At 35.5% G+C, this 20,743-nt stretch overlaps 1 protein-coding gene across 2 annotated transcripts in view; it reads left to right on the top strand.

The window, feature by feature from the left end:
* The window catches only part of LOC126237389 (mast cell tryptase-like), a 130,233-nt gene extending 113,041 nt beyond the window's left edge, over positions 1-17,192 (top strand). For both annotated transcript variants that reach the window (XM_049947477.1, XM_049947476.1), the window contains exons 5-7: positions 1,601-1,762; positions 14,656-14,856; positions 16,888-17,192. In XM_049947477.1, coding sequence (XP_049803434.1) covers positions 1,601-1,762; positions 14,656-14,856; positions 16,888-17,030 — 506 coding nt within the window. In that variant the 3' untranslated portion in view covers positions 17,031-17,192. The remainder of the gene's footprint in view (positions 1-1,600; positions 1,763-14,655; positions 14,857-16,887) is intronic.
* The last annotated feature ends 3,551 nt before the right edge of the window (positions 17,193-20,743 follow it).

Genomic DNA, 20,743 nt, shown 5'->3' with positions numbered 1-20,743 from the left:
AAGACTTGCATCAGGCAGCTGAACATCCTCAGATTAGGCCTCCTGGCCAACAATGCCATACAGTCAGTTCAGAAAGAAGCATGTGTATCACTAAAACTCTGAATTGACTTGGAGACAAGAAAAATATTGTAATGTTCCTGAAGTAGCACACAAGGTTGTAGCTCAATCAATTAGCCAAAAATTAATTTCTATAATACACAAATCACAACTGCCCAGAATATGAGACAGGTGTATAGGAACACAATCCTGAATCTCTGTATTGTTGTGAAAGGATAACAGTGAAAATCTGTTGCGATTTTAGGTATATGTAGTCTGCTAAATATTTAAATGGCTGCATTTCAAAACATATTCACAGAAATTCCAAAAGAAAACTCTGAACTATTTTTTTTATTATTTTCATGTAAATATACTTTGAAATAGCTGTTAAGCAAATTTTACCATTCAACTGCACTGTTCTTACCCGTTAATAGACAGTACTTCACACATTTATGATTGTGTCCAAGTTGCTCATGGCCTCGTTTATATTCTACACACTCTGCACTGGGCTCATAACATTGCCTTCATTATATCTTTTTTACTTAATGGCAAAAACCATTCAGCATCAAATTGAACGCAGACAATGCAGAGGATAGAACTGGACTGAAATGAAGTATAGCCATGTTGCAGTCTAGAGTTAAGCAGTTATTGTTGCCTAATACTGTTCATCAGAAGGCAATCAAAGAAAGATTAAAATTTATCAGGTGCCATCAGTCAATGGAGATACATGCAAGAACAGTTCTAAAATGAGCCATCTTCAGATGAGGTGCAGACTGAGAACTGACTTACGTGTTATTTCAATTTTAGGAAACTTATAACTTTGCTTATAATTATATGTAAAAAACAAATGTATTACAATAGCAATATCCATAATAAAAAAGAAAGAAAGATCATAATTCCAATATTCAATCATGTTGTGACAGCAAAATTTAAAGACAATCTTCCACAAGTTTCTGAAGCATATTGTCTGCATTAAACTGCAGTTAAAACAGATATTTAGTGTAATAGAATATTAAGTTATTAGTTGATTAGTAATGCATTATTGAATGGTTGCCTTTGAAAATGAACATGAGTTAAAAATATCAAATGCTACAGAAAGAAAAGCAGTGCTTTAACCCTTTAACTGCTCTGGACGTGTTAACGTGTGCGCCTTTGTACCTGTCCCTGTGTGCTCTGAATGTGTTTATGCATACCACCAGTCCTTCTACCTGGTTCTCTAGACACATTCAGAGTACCAGGTAGAAGGACTGGTGGCATGCGTAAACACATTCAGAACGCACAGGGACAGGTACAAAGGCGTGCGCATTAACATGTCCAGAGCAGTTAAAGGCTTAAATTAGATTGTGTTATGTGCATGGTACCACCATAGTTGACCATACTGAAACAAACAAATGGTACAAAATTTTACAGTACAATACAGAGAATGGATAAAATTCAAGAAGAGAGGATTTGTATGAAACACAGGGTTACCTGTCTTGCGGAACATTGTTCTGTATATAAATTTGACTATGTAATCATTTTATTGGTAAAAGTCAAGGATGGACACACAGTACTTTTGTTACAGATGGTTACTACAGTCACGATATTGGGTTGTTGAAACTGAAAGCCACAGGTGATAAAGGGATCAGTTATAACTCACATGTACGACCCATATGTCTCCCGGCTGCACATACCAGAAATGCTGCAGGGACTTGGTGCACTGTTACAGGATGGGGAGCACAGAAACGTAAGTCTCTGATTGGTTTAATTGTATACCCCGTGTCTCTCTTTAGGAATCCTCAGTTGTCATTTGTCCAGTCTTTTAGCAAATATAAGCAATTTAATTTTTTCAGTGTGTAGATGGAGTCAGACCGAACAAATACTGCATATCATATGTTTCATGCACCTCCCATTGTCAGAGGAAAACATAGGTTTGTTTCTTCTTACAACATTTTTTAAATTATTTTTTTTGTGTCAGGGTGCTGGATTGCTCCAAAAGTAACGTAGAGGAATGTACAGGTTAATGGTTTATGTTAACAAAGACTGGAGAGTTTGAAGAATAACCTGGACTTCAGCAGCTGCTGAGAAACAGTGCTATATGATCGTAATGGACAGACAGCTTGGTGCGGGCTGTCACATAAGATGGGGCAAGTTTGACAAGGATGACATGGCAAACAATTTTTACTGATCTTTCACTGTCTAGTGTAGTTATTCACTGCATTAGAGACTGGACAACAGCAAGCACATCATCACAGTACTGGTACAGTCACATACAGTACCTAATTTCAAGATAGCACAGTGTGTCATTTTCCCTGTGCCTAACACAATAACACCTACTATGATTTTTAATAAAAAAAATTTAAATAATAATAGTATTGGTTAAAAACAGTCTTGGTTGCAATTTTAGTTTCTTATTTTTGAACGACACATTTTGCCTTATTATTAATAATAATAATAAGCCAAATTTAACTCTTATTGTATTGTGTACCAGCTCATGCCAAATGTCAGAATCAGAATTTTGTTATCTCATTACATAAACTCATAAATCATTGATACAATGCACAGAAAACTCACCGATGGAAGTAATATAATTAAGGTACATATAATTTGTCAAGACAAGAGCCAAAATTAATCTTCATTTACAATCATCAGTAAAAGTTTATAACATTACTCTTCAAAAAATCTTTATCATCATTTAAAAATTTCTGACTGACTGTTCAGTAAACCTAGGTGCATACTATGAAAGTTTTTCAACTTTAATATCTCATAATTGCTGAGCCTGGGAGTACAGTTTTAATCTAAGAGATATTGTCATGCAATGATTCAAAATGGTTTTCTATAAATAATTCTGGATTCTTACATACAAAGATAAACATTTCATAAATATAAATACACAGAGTAGACAAAATATTTAGATCCCTGAACATTGTTAACATTAATTCATAGGCTTAATATTAAACAATGGAAAATCCCGTATGGAATAATGACAATGTTATGAAAAGGATAGTTACTACTCACCACAAACAGAGATGCTGAGTCACAGATAGGCACAACAAGAAGACTGTCAAACAAAGCTTTCAGCCAAATGTACCTTCATCAGAACTAGACAACATAGGCACTCACACTCATGCAAATGCAACTCACAGTCTCTGGTTTCCAAGGCCAGACATGAGTACGAAACAGTGGTCATATGTGTGTGTTGCATTTGTGTGAGTGTGAGTGAGTATGTTGTCTAATTCTGATGAAGACCTGTTTGGCCGAAAGCTTTTTTTGGTAGTCTTTCTTGTTGTGCCTGTCTGAGACTCAGTGTCTCTGCTATATTGTGTGTAGGCTTAACATTATATACATTTCTAAAAATAGTTTTTTGTGTTAATAGTATCCTATTTACATTACTTGCATTTCCTCAAAAGATTATTCTATATCTTACAACAGTTTCGGAGTAGCCATGTAAACAACTTTTCCAGTGTCGATATCACTTGCGTAGAACAATATTGTCAATGAGAATGCAAGACTGTTTAACTTGTTTGCCAAGTAGCTTGTGTGAGAAGACCATGATACATTTTGTCTAGAAACATCACCATGAATTTGACAGTATCTGCTTTCCTAAGTTTCAGATTTTTATGGGTAATTTGGAAGTCATTTGATTTTGGTTGTTTGGTTAAACAGTATTAGTTGGGTCTATGGCCTGTTTAATTTCATTAATTAACATCAAACCACTGTTCTAAGTTGTTTAGAGCATCAATGACCCCTTGGGGAACTTATTCTGTGGTATCATTTTCAATAAGTACAGGTGTATCATCTGCAAATAAAACTGACTGGGATGTTACATTTGGAGGTAAATCACTTATATAAATTAAAAACAGGGTAGGGACTAAAGTGGAACTTTGTGGAACTCCTTGTGAAATAATTTTCCAGACTGAGAAACAATTTACTGTTCCTGATGTTGTAACTACCATTTGCTTTCCGTTTGTTAAAAACCATTTGAACCTCTTCAAAGTCCTACTGTTTATTCGGTATCTTTCTAATTTATGTAGCAGTAGAGGTTGGTTTATACAATCAACAGACTACATAAGGCCACAGAAAATTTCTGAGACTTTTTCAAACTTGTTAAACAGTAACAAATTTGTTGATTGCACATACTGTATTCACATCTTTCTGGAAGCCAAACTGATGTAATGTGATGATACCAGATTTTTCTATGAAATTTTGAATCTGGGTTCCTACAACTTTTTCAAATAGTTCTGAGAAGACTGGGATAATACTTACTGGCCAGTAGTTTCCTTCATCTTCCTGTGAAACTTACATGAGTAGGGCTTTACTAAAGTGTAAACAGAGCATCTAGGAAGCATCCTTCTTCAAATGACTGACTAATTATTTCAACTAGGGGTAATGATATAGCAGAAACTGTTGCATTTACTCTAGTGGATGTTTCATCCCACACAGTTGAATTTATGTTTTTGAGGGATAATACTATTTTTATATATCTTCAGTTGTAATTCTATCAAATTAAGTGAGAACTTCTATGTTATCATGATCAAGACTAATGGGTTGGATATTATCTAGGTAATGACTGACATCAACATTTGATTTTACTACATTTACAAAAAACTCAATGAAATATTGTGATATTTCTGGAGAATTTACAATCAGTTTGTCACCAACTCAATTTTGGAGATTTTGGGCTGCTGACGATGACACTAAGTTCACATTTTATGACTGACCGTACTGCCTTTCATCTAGTTGTATGGTTCAGAATGAATTTTTTATGTTCCTTTTGTTTGCTACCTTTCTAATCCTTCAAAATACAGTTTTATATCTTTTTACATAGTTTATATATAAAATATAAATTTGTATTACTTTTCACTTCGTTGTGTAACTGTCATTTTCTAGCACTTGACACTTTTAAACAAGCAGTTATCTACTTCAGTTTGCTTCTCTTTTTTAATGGCATATGGTAGAGGAAATTTTTTGCTAAGAATCTCCAAAAAACTTTCAAGATGTGTGTCAATTTTTAGAACTTGAATTACGATGATCCACTGGCTATTTTACTTCTTCAAGACTACAATAAAAGAAGTTTATATTTTCATTGTTGGAGTATCATTTGATGAACATTTCTCAAATGCCTTGTTCATTTACTTTTGGTAGCTCCAAAAATAATGAACAATATGAGACATACCAAAATAAAGGGGAATTTTCTTGTTCCAACAGATGTGTAATTTGTCAAAATGTTATTTATAAGGCTGAAGTCTATTCCCTCTTGTGAATTCTGTGAATTTTAGCTTGAAACAAAATTCTTGAACCAGATCAATAACTTGTGCTGATTCACTGGACTCATTTATTATGCTGATGTTAAAATTGACAGCTATCATAATCCTTTTCTTTTTTAATTTCTGTAAGAGACTTTTTGGTTTAACACTAAGTATTCACATGACGAGAAGTAATTTAAGTACTCGCATCAGGTCAGTTCGACCCTGGCAAAAATTAAGCTGGCAACATATGCCTAGTCTTATAAAAAATTAAGTGGTATGATTTATGTCAGTTTTTGAACACAAATGAATAAAAACATCATGTACTTCATATCATTTAATGACACAGTGAGTTATTATGTGAGGGGCAAAGAAAACTTACCCTAACTCTAAAAAAATGTTATACACTAATAAAGACCATCAAAATATTTCAGTGAGATAAGCATTTTGTCCAGATAATTTTGAAAGCCACTTTGCCTACATGCTCCGTACAAGAAGCACACACTGTTGAATGCTTGTTGTCACCTGGACATAGCCAGATGGGGCATCTCTTCCCATTGGTATGATTTTAGTCTAGTTGCTATTTCCTTGTGTATTTGATGTCAACAGTCTTGCTGCTGCTGTTGTGGTACTTCTGTGCCTCTGACTATCAGAGACAACTTTATTCTCTCCCTAAAATTGTGGAGTATATGCTGTGTTCTCCTGACAACACTCTCCATGATAAGTTTGTTTGCAAGCTCCTTCTGAAATATTCTTCTTTGTACCTTTCGGCCAGTGTTCAAAATTAGATGCAGAGACATTCATAAAGTGGAAAAGCACAGTGAAGGGCTACTTCCTTGTTCTTCAGCCAACCCTATAGTTGTTGTGTATGTCAATAGTGCAATTGTAGAAACCTACAATTTCTGGTTTTTATCAGCACCTGTCTCTGCATCTACCTTGGCATCACTGTGCATTGATGATATTAGTGGAGGTGAGTAATATTTCATGGGAAGATGAGAGACAAACGAACTTGAACTCACTTTCATGTGTTTAATGAGCAGAAACTCAGCAGGAATTTCAGACTTATTTTTGCACACTGTTCCCAATAAAGTCAGCTTAATGTCCAGAACTGTTTTGGCAATTGCAACACTATTATACTAGTTGTCAATGGTTGTGTTCCTTCCTGAATCTCTAATGTGAGCAACAAATTGTTGAACAATATTTAAATGACTGTTAGACTGCCTGAATGGACCATCAGGCTGCATTCCTGCATACACCTCATATGAAGGAGAATGTTCTAGAACTTAGTATGACAAACACTTTTATTCAATATTTCTTAGGTTTCTTAGGCAAATACTACCTAAATGAGCAACAATCCTGAAATGGAATGAGTTGCTCATCCATCATCAAATATTCTGCTTGGGTATAGGCTTTCATGATGTTTTTCCCTATCAGTACTAGAAATTTATGAATAGGTGTAAACAGAATGAAGCAAAAACAAAAATTGTGGCAATTTTCTTAATCTACATGTTAGTGTACATTCAATCTGTCAATTACATTCTTACTGAAATGAAGGGAGAAGACTGCTGTGCCTTGAGCTACATGTAAATGCATGGTAATAATTTTGTGCTTTTTAGCAAAGCCCCTTTAACTAAATGGTTGTTTGTTCCATTTGGTTTTACTATCTCTGCCCAGAAAAAGTTAGTCATTTTTCATAGTCACCATTTCATCATCAGAAGCAGCAGAAACATGTGAATCAGTGACAAGTTCACTTTCTACAACAACGTCATAATCAAAATCAATAGATTTGTCCCACAGATTCATCATTATCTTCATGAAATAAATGCACAATAATTTCTTCATCAGTCATGATTTTAGGCATTCTGTTTCAGGGCAAAAGAACAGCCATGTCACTTTCCTTTCGACTAAGAGAAGAAAATGTGATAGCAAAAATAAAATTGGTTAATAATTGATTTACTTATACAGAAAAGAAAAAATAAACTTATTCAAACACTTGTAGCGTCTGTATTTTATGGCTGATAACTCAGACTCACATCAGAATACAACTGCAAAAACAGCTGAATGCAAACATGTTAGGTCAGATGGGTAACAATGCCAAAACACCAGAAATCATGTTGGGTCAGACACTGAATAGTGGCATTTTAATGCAAAACAATGAAGACTAAAATTACTCTGAACACATTACCTGAAACAGACCAGCAATAAAAGGAAATACATGCCCCTGGCAAGTTTCAGAATGTCAAGTGCCAAAGAAATCAAGCAAAAGAAAAATCTCTTAGGTTATTTTGACCTGACTTTGCTACTTAAGGGTTAAATGGAAATACTTTTGTTACTTCTTTTCCAGGGATTCTATGTATTGAAATATTAGAATAGTTTGTCTTCTTAATTTTATGCAGCAACTTTCAAATATGTCCTTATCATTTAGAATATTAAAATCATCTCTTACTTTAAATGCTAAAGTATTTTTAATAAGTATACAGGAGCCCACATGCATTTTCTTACTTCTACAAAAGCTAATAGCTACAGCATAGCTCTCTCATTCATTAATGATTTTGATGCAGTTTTTTGGTAGCCCATTTTTCATTTAGGCAAAAGACTGATATATTTCTTCCCTACTACAGAAATTTGTAGACTATCAGTTTTTTCATCTATGGGATTTATATTTTATATCCAAGACATTGATGCTTAAATGCATTAGAAATGTCTTTTAATTTTATTATGGTTTTCAGAATGGACTTTTTTTAGGAGAGTGTCACCCCCTCCCCAAATCACTCATTTTTATTTTTTAAAAATTTTGTACATGTCAATAAATATCTTGCTGAATTTTGCAGACCTTAACCAGTTCATATGCATGCCATCCAGCAGTAAGCAATCTGCATCTACATCAGTATTCTGCCAAACACTGTGAAGTGCATGGTAGAGGTTACGTCCCATCGTGTGAGTTATTTTTTCATTGCATTCATATATGAACCACAGGAATAATGATTGCTGAAATGTCTCTGAGCATCCTGCATTAGTCTAATCTTGTCTTTTAATCCCAATTGGAGTAATATGTAGGTTTGGGGTGGGGGGTGGGGGGGGGGTGATATCTTCTGACACTTATCAATTAAAGCTGGTTCTAGAAAGTTTCTTTGTAGGCTTTCAAGGGACAGTTACCATTTATCTTCAGCTGTCTGCCAGTTCAATTCTTTTGGCATCTTCATGATACTCTCCCATGGATTGTTTGAACCTATGACCATTTGTACTTCCCTCATTTATGTCCATTCAATATTTGTTGTCAATCCTATCTGGTATGATTCCCACACACTGGAGCAATTTTCAAGGATGGGTTGCACGAGTATTTTGTATGCAGTCTCCTTTGTAGACTGATTACACTTCCCTAGCATTCTATCCATGGGCTGCAAGCTGCCACCTGCTTTACTTGCAACTAACACTGTGTGATCATTCCATTTCATATACATGTAAATTGTTACACTCAGGTATTTGTATGAGTCAACCAATTCCAGCTGTGATTCACTGGTATTATAGTCAAAGGATACTATGCTTTTCTGTTTTTTGTTGTTTTTGTTTTTTTTTTGTTTTTTTTTCATTTCCTGAAGTGCCCAGTTTTATATTTCTGAACATTTTAAGCGAGTTGCCAGTCTTTGCACTGCTTTGAAATTTATGAAGATACGACTAAATATTTCTGCAGTTTCTTTCAGACAGTGTTTCATTATAGATAACTGCATCATCTGTCAAATGTCTGAAATTACTGTCAACATTAGCTGCAAGACCATTAAGGGGATACGGAATCGGATTTTGGGTTAAAAAATCGAATTTTTTTTTATTGGCGTATTATATTCTGCCATGTTTTCTCTTTAAAATGACGTATCATACATAGCTCTACTACAATTATAACTATTTTATTTTTATATATTTGTGAGATCGGGTATTGCGCTTTAGTTATACACGTCTCTCGTGGCTGACCATGAACTTTTTGGCAGTACCTTTAAAGTGACATGAATTCAAATATCCCGGTTTCCAGCGACTATTTATACACTAGTTGCCCGAAAATGTTTCTCTCTGGTTTCCTCAAGTTACTCTTTGACTTTGTGGCGGGACTGTTTTGTAAACAGTGTGATAAGAAAGTAGTTGTTGTTGAGTTATTTCGTATTTAGTGCTTCATTTTTCGCAGTGAAAATGCCTAGAGCTAAAGCAAAAGTATTTAAAAAGCGTGTGAACTGGCAAAAGAAAAGAAATAATGATTCATTAGCAAAGCAAAGCAGTTCATTATCATCACTGTTGGAAAATGTGAATCCACTTATTACTGATTTGCCGAACGAACTTACACCAAATGAAAACAGTGCTTCTCATAAAAAACTAAGAGATTTGGAAGAGAAATATAATTTACTTGATAGAGGGAATGAAGTTTTTGAACTCATTGATACGAATATATTGTGTGAAGCTCTTGAAAACAGTTTGTGCTGCAAAAAATGTCATGGAAACGTTTCTCTGAAAGTAGAATCCCATGTTGGCCTGGCTGCCCAGTTTAATTTAATATGCAGTGTTTGTAAATACAGCTGTAAGTTTCCAAGTTCGGTTTCAGTAACTGTAAATAATGGATACAAGAAAACTGAACTTTATAGTGTAAATATTAGGTTAGTTTATGGATTGCGAGCAATTGGTAAGGGCAAAGCAGCTGGTGATATGCTATGTGGTGTTCTAAATCTTCCAAGTGCACCTTCAAAGTTTGAAGCTTACAATTATGTACTAGGATCTGCAGTTGAAGATGTAGCACAGAAGTCAATGCAGGTTGCTGTGGAAGAAGCAGTGGAAGAAAATGACGGCAGTCGTGACCTCACAGTGGCGTTTGATGGCACGTGGCAGAAAAGGGGCCACACCTCCAACAATGGTGTTGTAACAGCAACTAGTGTTGATACTGGCAAGGTTATTGATGTTGCAATAATGTCTAAATACTGTAGGTGCACAGGCAGGCTGAAAAATGAACACAGTGATGACTGTATTGCTAATTATTATGGTAGTAGTGGTGGCATGGAGGTTGCTGGGGTGAAGAAAATTTTTCATCGCTCTTCACAGTGGTATAATGTTCGCTATGTCAAATATCTGGGAGATGGTGACTCTAAAGCATTCAAAGAAGTTTTGGAAAGCAAACCATATGGGAACAGTGTAAATATAAGCAAACTTGAATGTATAGGACATGTGCAGAAGAGAATGGGTGCCAGGCTGAGAAGGTTAAAATCAGTTATGAAAGGGAAAAAACTAGATGATGGGAAAACCTTGGATGGCAGAGGAAGATTGACTGATTCCATAATAGACCACATTCAGAACTGCTATGGCCTTGCAATCAGGCAAAATACAGGCAATCTTGAAGAAATGAGGAGAGCTATATGGGCTTTATAGGGTCAACAGAAAGGTCCGATCTTACTCGTCGGCTTTGACCCGTGACGTAAGCGTGTTGTGGTGTGTGACGTCATTACGGCGCGGAGTTTTAGCAGATACGGAAAAAAATTTTCATTTTTTTTTTTAAATTTGATCGATTACAGTCAAATTTGATACGCTGATTACGAATACGATATTTATTTTCGCCCCAGTCAATTATTTACAGCAAAAAAAAATTGTTTTAAATTTGTTTTAAATTTACGGAAAAATTGTTTAACATTTGTGAAATATCGAAATTTCGAAAACCTAATACATGGTTTGATGTACTCTTGTTTAAAGAACATGTATACGTAATATGAAGCAATTTGATGAACATATTGATCTGTAGCGTAGCCCACTTGAGGTTAGGTTGGGAGTTTTTTTTTCGAATGCGGCCGCGGCAGCGGCCGCCTATGATTCGAAAATATTGATTTGACACTAATGAAGGAAACTTGTGTATTTCAGTGTTTACAATACGTATTCGATGTTTTTATATCCGCCATATTGGAATTGTTGTTTATGGTCGTTTCCGCGGTATTTGTGACGTCATGGGTCAAAGCCGACGGGTAAGATCGGACGCTTCTGTATTTCCGCTTTATATTTCCACACCGCATCCACGGATGAGCATCCACAACATGGTTTGTGCCCCAAAGGTGAAAACAGCTGGTGTAAATACAATAGGGGACTAACAACAGGAGAGAAATACATTCACCACCACAGTCTACCATCAGCCATCATGGCAGAAATAAAGCCCATTTTCAGAGATCTGGCTGACAGAAGTCTTCTGATGAAATGTCTTCACGGAAAAACGCAGAACCCCAACGAGTGCTTGAATAGTGTGATATGGCATCGTCTCCCAAAAACAGTGTTTGTCGGAATTAATACACTACATTTTGGTGTGTATGATGCTGTGGCAACCTTCAATCTTGGAAATATAACTAAATGCCAGGTCCTTCAAAAGTTGGGTATGTGTGTTGGTTCCTGTACGGTACGTGCTATGTTCTTTTTAGATCAGCACAGACTAAGGCATGCTGATAATATAATCAAGACATTAGTGAAAAAAGCAAGACAGGTGCAGAGGGGTGCCAAAAGAAGACTTGAAGATGATTATGAAGACTGTGAAGGGGGTATTAGCTACGGATCAGGAATGTTTTAATCTTCTTTCTCCGTTTCCCGTAAGTTTACTTTTTACTTCATCTAGGAACATTATCTCAGGTACTGGTCAACCTAGAAGTCTGAAATTTTTATGACGTAGTGACATAGGTCCCTATTACATACTGAAACAACGATTTTTTAATTACTTGATTTACAAAAGACTTAGGGGTGATAGTCTAGTAAAAAGCGATGGAAAAAATTTACTTAAAAATAAATGTACAATATCTCTGTAAGAAAATACTTTGACAATAAACTGTTGTTTCAGTATTGTTGTAACATATGAATGCACATACAGTAAAATTTTTACCTCTCTGTCTCCAGTAGTTTGTGAGAAAATGTTCCCTATAGTAGGCATATATTAACATTGCGGGGATAGGTGATTCCGTATCCCCTTAACATACAACATGAGCAGCAAGGGTCACAACACACTTCCCTGGAAAACCCCTGATGGTACTTCTACATCTGTTGATGACTTTCGATTGAAGATACCATGTTGCTTCCTCTCTACCAAAAAATTCTCAGTCTAGTCACAAATTTCACTTATTACCCAACCTGTGGTTTTAAACATCTTAGGGCGCATAAATAATGTTTCTACCCTTTTACACTGTTCCCTGACACCCCAGTTTACTTCATTCATATATTTATCTCTCACTGCTCTTCTTTTGATAATGCCACATACTACTAATATTCACATTGCAAATACATTTTTGCTGTTTTGATCACATTTCTCATTCCAATGGGGATATATTCTTGACTGTGGCTTCAAAGAAAATTTGTCCCCATGTGGATAAAAACTGCTTTATAGTTTAATATTAAAATTCAGCCTCCAGTTGCATAAGCAAAGTAACTTTAACTAGGTTTCAGCTATAATAATGTAGCCTTCTTTAGAAATGTCACAATATAAAATTAAAACATGTCATATATTGGCCTTATCAAACTTAAAATGTTAGTGCTACAGTACATAGACATAAGACTGCGTCACTTCTACTAATGTTTTGCCGACAGGCCACACAAATGGGCCAGACAGGTGGGCTGCGGGCACTGAGTCATAACTGGGTGAAGGTGTTGGTCCACAAGAGCAGAGATTTTCTCAATTGGGGCACCTATTCTAGGTTTACAAGGTAGATTACCTAAAGGAAAATAATATTTCATTATATGCTAAATTCAACTTTTATATTATTAATAAATATGAGTGCCATCTTTCATACAATGGAAAATTGATGTAGGGATATCAACAATGTAGGAAAAGATAAGACTTCTACTTACCATAAAGAAGACACATTAAGTTGCAGACAGGCACAATTAAAAGACACTTACACAAAGCTTTCAGTCACAGCCTTCATCAGCATTCATATACACAAGAAAGCACACCTCACACACCCATGATCATCAACTCTGGCAGCTCAGGTCAGAATGCAACCATCACATAGAAGGCAACAGCAATGAGAAGTGATTATTTGTGCTGCCAGTCCCTTGTCACATGGGTCATATATATGTGAAAAAAATCTAGTTTCAATATCGCTCTCATACATCCAACCAATACATCTTGTTACATCTCTGCCACTTCCATATCTTATTTCATTAGACGCAGAACTAACAGTTAGGTTTTAACACACCATGATGAGGACATTATAAATGGAGCACAATCTTGGATATGAGAAGATGTGGAAGGTAATTGGCCATATACTATTTGAGGAACCACCCCAGCATTTGCTTTAATCAATTTAAGGACCAAAGAAAATCTAGTGCTAGTCTGGTTCATTAACAACTACACTGCCCTTTCGTGGTAGGATCAGCAGTAAAACCAGAAATGTTGTACCTACATAAACACTGTTGCCCCCCCCCCTTTTTTTAAATACAAGTATTATAGCCATTCTTCATGGACACTCCATGAAGCACAGTTGTGGTGATGGTAATCAAAAAGTATTTGATCCAAACAGTAAACCATTTATTTTCGAAGTCCTGAGATACAGTGTGATTCTTGAAATGAAATTGCAAGTTTTAGTAATGTAATATTCAGCACTTTTCTGGTAAGATGAACTTGTATTGCATCTTGAATTGGTCAGATTATTGTCAGCTTATTCGTCCATGTGATTCTCAGCTTGTACTGCATCTTAAATTGGTCAGATTATTGTCAGCTTATTCATCCATGTAATTCTCAGTGGAAACCACCTATTGTGGTTATTGTGCAACATAAGGGCTTTGATTGTACTTTATTGATATTTATGTTGGAGCTACTGCCATGCTCTGACCGTGATACAATAGGTGTGACCACCAACAATTTGTCCACCTGCCATCCACGTGAATGGTCAATTTCAAGCTATCTATGGATAGGAAAAATTTACTCTGAAATGACATTATGTGTTATGAACAAAGTATGATCAACATAGCATGTGCTATGATCAATGTAGCATGTGCTTGCTTGTGGAATTATGTATTCTACATCAGAAACTAGTGATTAATAAAGTTGTGCGTATCCATATTTCTTGTGGAGAGGCTAAGAAAAGCCCTGTATTCTCTCCTTCCAAACGTTTCTGAAATATAAAAAAATGATGACATCATTCTATGTTGCTGTGGCAGTGACAGCTTGTTCTAATTGATTAAACAATTTGTGATATCTCCTATTATTAAAATTTAATGGTGTTAAGATACAATTTTGTATATGAATATTAGATAATATTTCTACACTTTATGGGCTCTTGTCAGGAAAAAGGGGGGGGGGGGAGGGAGAATGGTACAACATAATCATTCCAGCCTTGTTTTCAATCTTCAGTATGGACAATATCCCCTTTTCTCACCTGCTACTGCCTGTTTTTTATAGCTCAGGACATGGAGAGCCTTTCTGATGTACTGCTAGCAGCATATGTTCCATTACTGGAACAAGAGACATGCCGCACAAAGGAAGTTTATGGGGACCGAGATCAAGCCATTCTAGATGGCATGCTTTGTGCTGGTCTCCTTGAAGGTGGTGTCGATGCTTGTGGAGGTGACTCCGGTGGGCCCCTGGCTTGTGAAGTTGATGGTAAGGATTAGTCTTATACCTATATTTTAACAGCTGAGTAAATAAAACACATATTTTATATAAGTTGTTTATCATATATTACAAGAGATGTCTTTCAAACGTTGGAATTACAATACATGCACAAAGTGGAGAAATTAAAGATAAACAACATAGTTTTGAAGTATATAAATATTTTGAACAGATTGAAATTACTGTGAAATACTGTTTTAGCATAAGGAATCAACTGAAACATGCCATTTTAAAGTTGTGTGAATACTTAATTAAGAGATGAAGTTCAGAAAAAAGCTGAGAAAAACTGAACTGAATTAAAGAATTTTGGCTTTTAAAATGCAGTTTGGCAGCCAGGAAGAAACAGTAGCACACATCCTAAGCTATTACACATAGCATTATAATTTATTTGTCACTTAATACATTCTTCAAAAAAGAAATGTAATCGAATGAAATATAGTTTACTTTTAAAGAGAAAAAAGACTTAATAGTCATGGCTGTGTTGAGTGCACAATGAGTAAAATACCACAACAAATTCAGGCTATCAGTTATTCAAGAAAAACCAGTTTATAACTGTGAACCTTGAGTTTCTGCAGTTATACCAAATGTTTAAAGAACTTATGGGAATGAAGTCAGATAACATACTCAATTTCCTCAGATATTTTGTCAAGTGAAAATATTGTCATTTTAAAGGCATACATGTAATGAGAGATAACTGTGCATGGCAGTTTAAACCCTTGGTGAGTGAACTGTACTGATGCAGAAACCAAAAGAACACATATTCAAAAAGCAAACCATACATTAAATAAGCAGTGTATCTTCTGCTTCAGCAATATTGTTTCCTTGCAATGAAAATAAATAGTTCAATCAGGGCATATATTTGTTTTGAGTTTCTATGCACCCAGATACTATCTTGAACCTTTGGCCTGAATAATTTTCTCAGTGACATTGCTGTTTGATGGGTAATGATAATATTTCAACTTCATGGAGTGATTCTGGGAGGACGACTGTCTGTTAGTGGAACAGCTTGGCTTAGGTGGAAAGGGATTTCTTGTTATAGGTATTGCAGGTGGTTTTATAGGCTCTATGAATATTTTCTGTTTGGGTTTTATTGGTCACTCTGTTATTATCAGTATTCCTCGTAACTTCTCCCATGTTTAACCTGTGTGATGTTTCCATATATCGTCATAAGGGTCACTAGACTATTACTCTTCAAATCCATGTTCTGTATTTTCTTGGAGGCCAGTTTTGGTAGTGATCACATGAGGCTTCTCTAGGACATGTATGGATTCTATGGTAGTCCTGGTAATCACTGTTGGGTCATCAACTTAGACGAGGCACTTGATATTGCTTTATACATTATGTCCCCATATTTATTGTAGATATTTCTCTCTGCCATGTTTTTATGACCCTACCAGACTGAAAAGGGATAGAGATAACCCATCACCTTGCCTTACATTCTTTTTTTAATTTTAAAAGATTCATTATTTGATGCAATACCATAATGCATGGAAAGTTCTAGTTGAGAATAACAATTTATTTAGAAATAAAGAGACAAATAATATATTTCATACATTAATTTTACTTTCAAGCTGTTTGGTAAAGTCCATTGGATTGAGTTAGTTGTTTTGCTATCTATATCATGTTCATGCAATACCTTAAATAGGGTGGCATGGTGAACTGAGTCATAGGTTTTAAAAATCACCGTACATGACCACTATGCAAATCAGACCATCACTAATGAATGTCAACCTAGTTTTCAGCTATAATTCATTACATTAGTTGTCCTAATCAGATAAGAAAGATGTGTGAGAAAGCATTTTAGGCAAATGTGTTCATTATAAAAACTTGTTATTGACTATGAATTATATTTACTCTTCTTGTAGTTGAAAGTATACTTAATTGTGTCCCTTCAAGTTAGAAATATGTGTAATGATGGAACATGAAGCAGGCATAGATGGTATGCATAAACTACATTGTTTTTAAATAAGTTTTATTTTTGTTCACATGAGATCATTACTTACTGTTTCAATATGATTACAGGGAGGTTCGTGCTAACAGGACTTGTATCGTGGGGTGATGGTTGTGCTAAACCATCAAAACCTGGTGTTTACACCAGGATTTCACATTATGTTGATTGGATACATGCATCTTTCAAGAAACTGGGCTTGCAACAAGAACTTTAGCCCAGTATGTTATACTTTTCCCAAAAGGGGACCAAAAAAAAAAATCAAGAGCTGAATACCAAAAATTTGTTACACTGAAACTATTTTTGTAAAAATAATTGTATATATGATGTATATAGATGTACAGTTAATTTATATGTACATATTGCATAAAATTCCCAAAAGACTGCCATATTAATTTATAAAGATAATTTTATTTTTTGTTGATTTGTGCATTTTTATTTTAATGCTCTATCACCTTCCACTAATGAAATCAGTAAAACATTTTCAGGTTTATGACAAGTTTCTCAGCTCATTCCAACCATCAGACATAATAAGTTTGTTGAAAATATTAATCCTTGCAATGTGCTGGTCACAAATGACTACAATGACAAGATGCACTGCTTTCTGTACACAATAGTGCAATCCCATGCAAGTGCAACGTTGAGGGTGTAACAATGTCCTGTATCACACAAACAACAGAACTACACATGTAATCCATTATTCCTCCACTTTCAGTCAAATAAAATATTTATAAGAAAAGTTACAGAAGTCATCTATGAAATTATTAACTGTTACCATTCAGAATTGTTTGTTTGTTGAATTTAGTAACATTTCCTAAATACAACCATAAGGACATTTACTGGGTAGAATGAGTGTCTCTGAACAAGGAAGTGAACTTTATAAATATGTAGCTCTTGGAATTCAGTTCCATTTCTATGAAATAATGCTGTACATACAAAATAGTCTTTAGTACAACAACAACAACAAAAACAATAATTGTTATTATTATTAGTTGTAGGCACTTATGGTCCATTTTTGTCAAATGCTGCCACATATACACTGAGCTGACAAAAGTAATGGGATGGCGATATGTACATTTACAGACTGTGGTAGTATCAGATACATGACGTATAAAAGGGCTATGCATTGTCAGAGCTGTCATTTGTATTCAGTTGATTCATAATGTAAAGATGTCTGACATAATTATGGCTGCACAATGGGAATTAACAGAATGTGGAATGACAGCTGGAGCTAGGCTCATGGGACGTTTCATTTGGGATGAATAATGCAGTGGCTGATGGCCTTCACTTAACCACTGAGAGCAGCAGCATTTGTGTAGAGATGGCAGTGCTAATAGACAATCAGTACTCAATGAAATAACTGCAAAAATCAATGTGGGATGTATGACTAATGTATCAATTAGGACAGTGTTGCAAAATTTGACATTAACAATATTAGAGAAGGAAAGTTGCAACTCATCATATAGCAGAGATGCTGAGTCGCGATAGGCACAACAAAAAGATTCACACAATTATAGCTTTCAGCCATTAAGGCCTTTGTCAGCTATAGACACACACTCATGCAAATGCAACTTGCACACATGTCTGAAGTCTCAGACAACTGAAGCCACACTGTGGTCTCATGACCATTTTGGTTGCACCCTAGATGACTGGTCAAATGAGTCTGAATTTCAGATAGTAAGAGCTAATGTTGGAGACCATTTGGAGCCATTCATGGCCTTCACATTTCTGAACAATGATGGAATGACAATGCTCCAAGTCACTGGGCCACAACTGTCCTTGATTGGTTTGAAGAACATTCTGAACATTTCAAGTGATTGATTTGGCGACCCAGATCACCCAACATGAGACCCATCAAAAATTTATGGGGCATAATTGGGAAGTCAATTTCTGCACAAAATCCTGCACTGGCAAGACTTTCGCTGGACAGCTATTGAGGCAGCATGGCTAAATATTTCTGCAGGGGACATGCAACAGCTTGTTGAGTCCAACCCATGATGAAGAGTTGTTGTGCTATGGAGGGAAAAAGGAGGTCCTACATGATATTAGGAGGTACCCCATGACTTTTGTCACCTCAGTGTATATCAGCTGCTGTTGCCATGTACTGTTTCACAATCTGTACACTTTTTAGGAATTAAACATTTGTGTTTTGACTAGTTTAGCTGCAATAGTAGTGCAGGGATGAAGAGGCTTGCACAGAATAGACTCTAGCAGTGTGCACATGAGAAGGTAGGTGGTAGGGTGATGTGCAGTGGCAAGGAGCAGGGTGTATCAAGTGACACTCCAGCCAATAGTGTCATTCTGCCTCATCTGCCAGTAGCATGTGCATTGGGGAGCATGTAGAACATTCAGTGTTGATTTTCATGGTATTTCAGGTACGGTGAGGTTATTTAGCCACTATGGTGTTCATTAGGGGCAGCATAAGGCAAAAATGACAAGTAGTACAATTAGAAGTGGCGGTGATAGTTTTCCAAGTTTACAAATTCTGCTAAGGAGAGTCAGAAGCAGCAACAGTGGCTCTGCATAGCACTCATACCTGCGTTGGCGGTTACCAGGATAGGCAATGGACGGAATGTGAGGCATGGGTTGAAGACAAAGATCACACTGATGGTGCCACAAAATATTCTTTGTCTCTCTATGCAGAATGCATCACACTGCTGTCTTCTTACGTGCATGCAACTATAGCATTGAGAACTGCATCAGATCTTCAGGCTGAAGACCACAACAATAACAAAATCATGATATATAAGCTTGCCTATATTACTACCTCACCATTTAATAACATAATCTTTATTTGTCTATAAGAACTGCTGAGTCTTGGATATCTTTGTATTTGTGTATTACAATAAAAAAAACACACCACAAATACAATGGCTATATAAAAAAAAGTAGCACATTAGATACTACAGCTCAACTATCTTTAAATAAATATTATTACCATAAAATACTGGAACTTAATATTTGCAAAAATTTAGAAACATAGATAATGGAGTCCTAAAATATTTAAGTGAGTATGAACATCTTTCAGTTAATAACTGTTTTAATTTGTCCTTAAACAAGATTTTCATGAACTTGCTGTTAAAGAAATGTTTTCCAGCAGCAAGTATGCATGATATGTAGATCTTTTATTACTTAGTATTGTACAATAAGCATCACTGGTTTATGTATTGTAGAGATGAATGTCTCTGTTGATTTACTATTTTCTACATTCTCTTTTACAACCATATTTGTCTTAAGAACAGACACAGGGATTGCAGTTAGTAAATTATCTTTAATGAAATAGTCCACATAGGATTCACATTTAACACATTTGAAACTCATGTTGCAGATGTGAGAGGATTAATCTGTAGCAGATTTGTTTTGGGACAGGAGGAGTTATTGTGGTTCCAACATGTGTAATAACTAAATATTGCAACTAATCTTTTTATGGATGTAGCTGATGTGGTCATTCCATGTGAGATACTCATCCACACAATGCTTAAAAATTTATGTGATGAAACTCTTCACCTTAAGACAATGATTTAACCTTTATATCAACTTAAGGTTGATTACAATTTTACAGAAACTTCATCATGACTTTCTTATCCTTATTCAACGTGAGTTTAAGTTCAGCTTTATTGTTTTGCACTGTGATCTAATCAGTACAGCCCCAGCTAATAAAGGATATATTATCACCATAGTTAACTTTTTCTGGCTGTGTGATATCTTTAATATAGACAAGGGACAAATGTGACTAATGAGTGCTTCCTTGTGAGACCTTAAAAAGTAAGGATCTTGTATGATGATTTCACTTTCGGATGTTCCCTTCACTTTTGAAATATCACAAACATAATAGTTTAAAAAATCTAGTGCTACCCCTCCTATGCCATAAATTCCTAATAAATGTACTGAATGATTCACAGTCTTTCATTCACATATTATGACCTGTAA

This window comes from Schistocerca nitens, chromosome 2, assembly GCF_023898315.1.
Source record: "Schistocerca nitens isolate TAMUIC-IGC-003100 chromosome 2, iqSchNite1.1, whole genome shotgun sequence".
In the NCBI taxonomy this organism is placed as follows: Eukaryota; Metazoa; Arthropoda; class Insecta; order Orthoptera; family Acrididae; genus Schistocerca; species Schistocerca nitens.
This window is presented reverse-complemented; position numbering and strand designations above follow the sequence as displayed.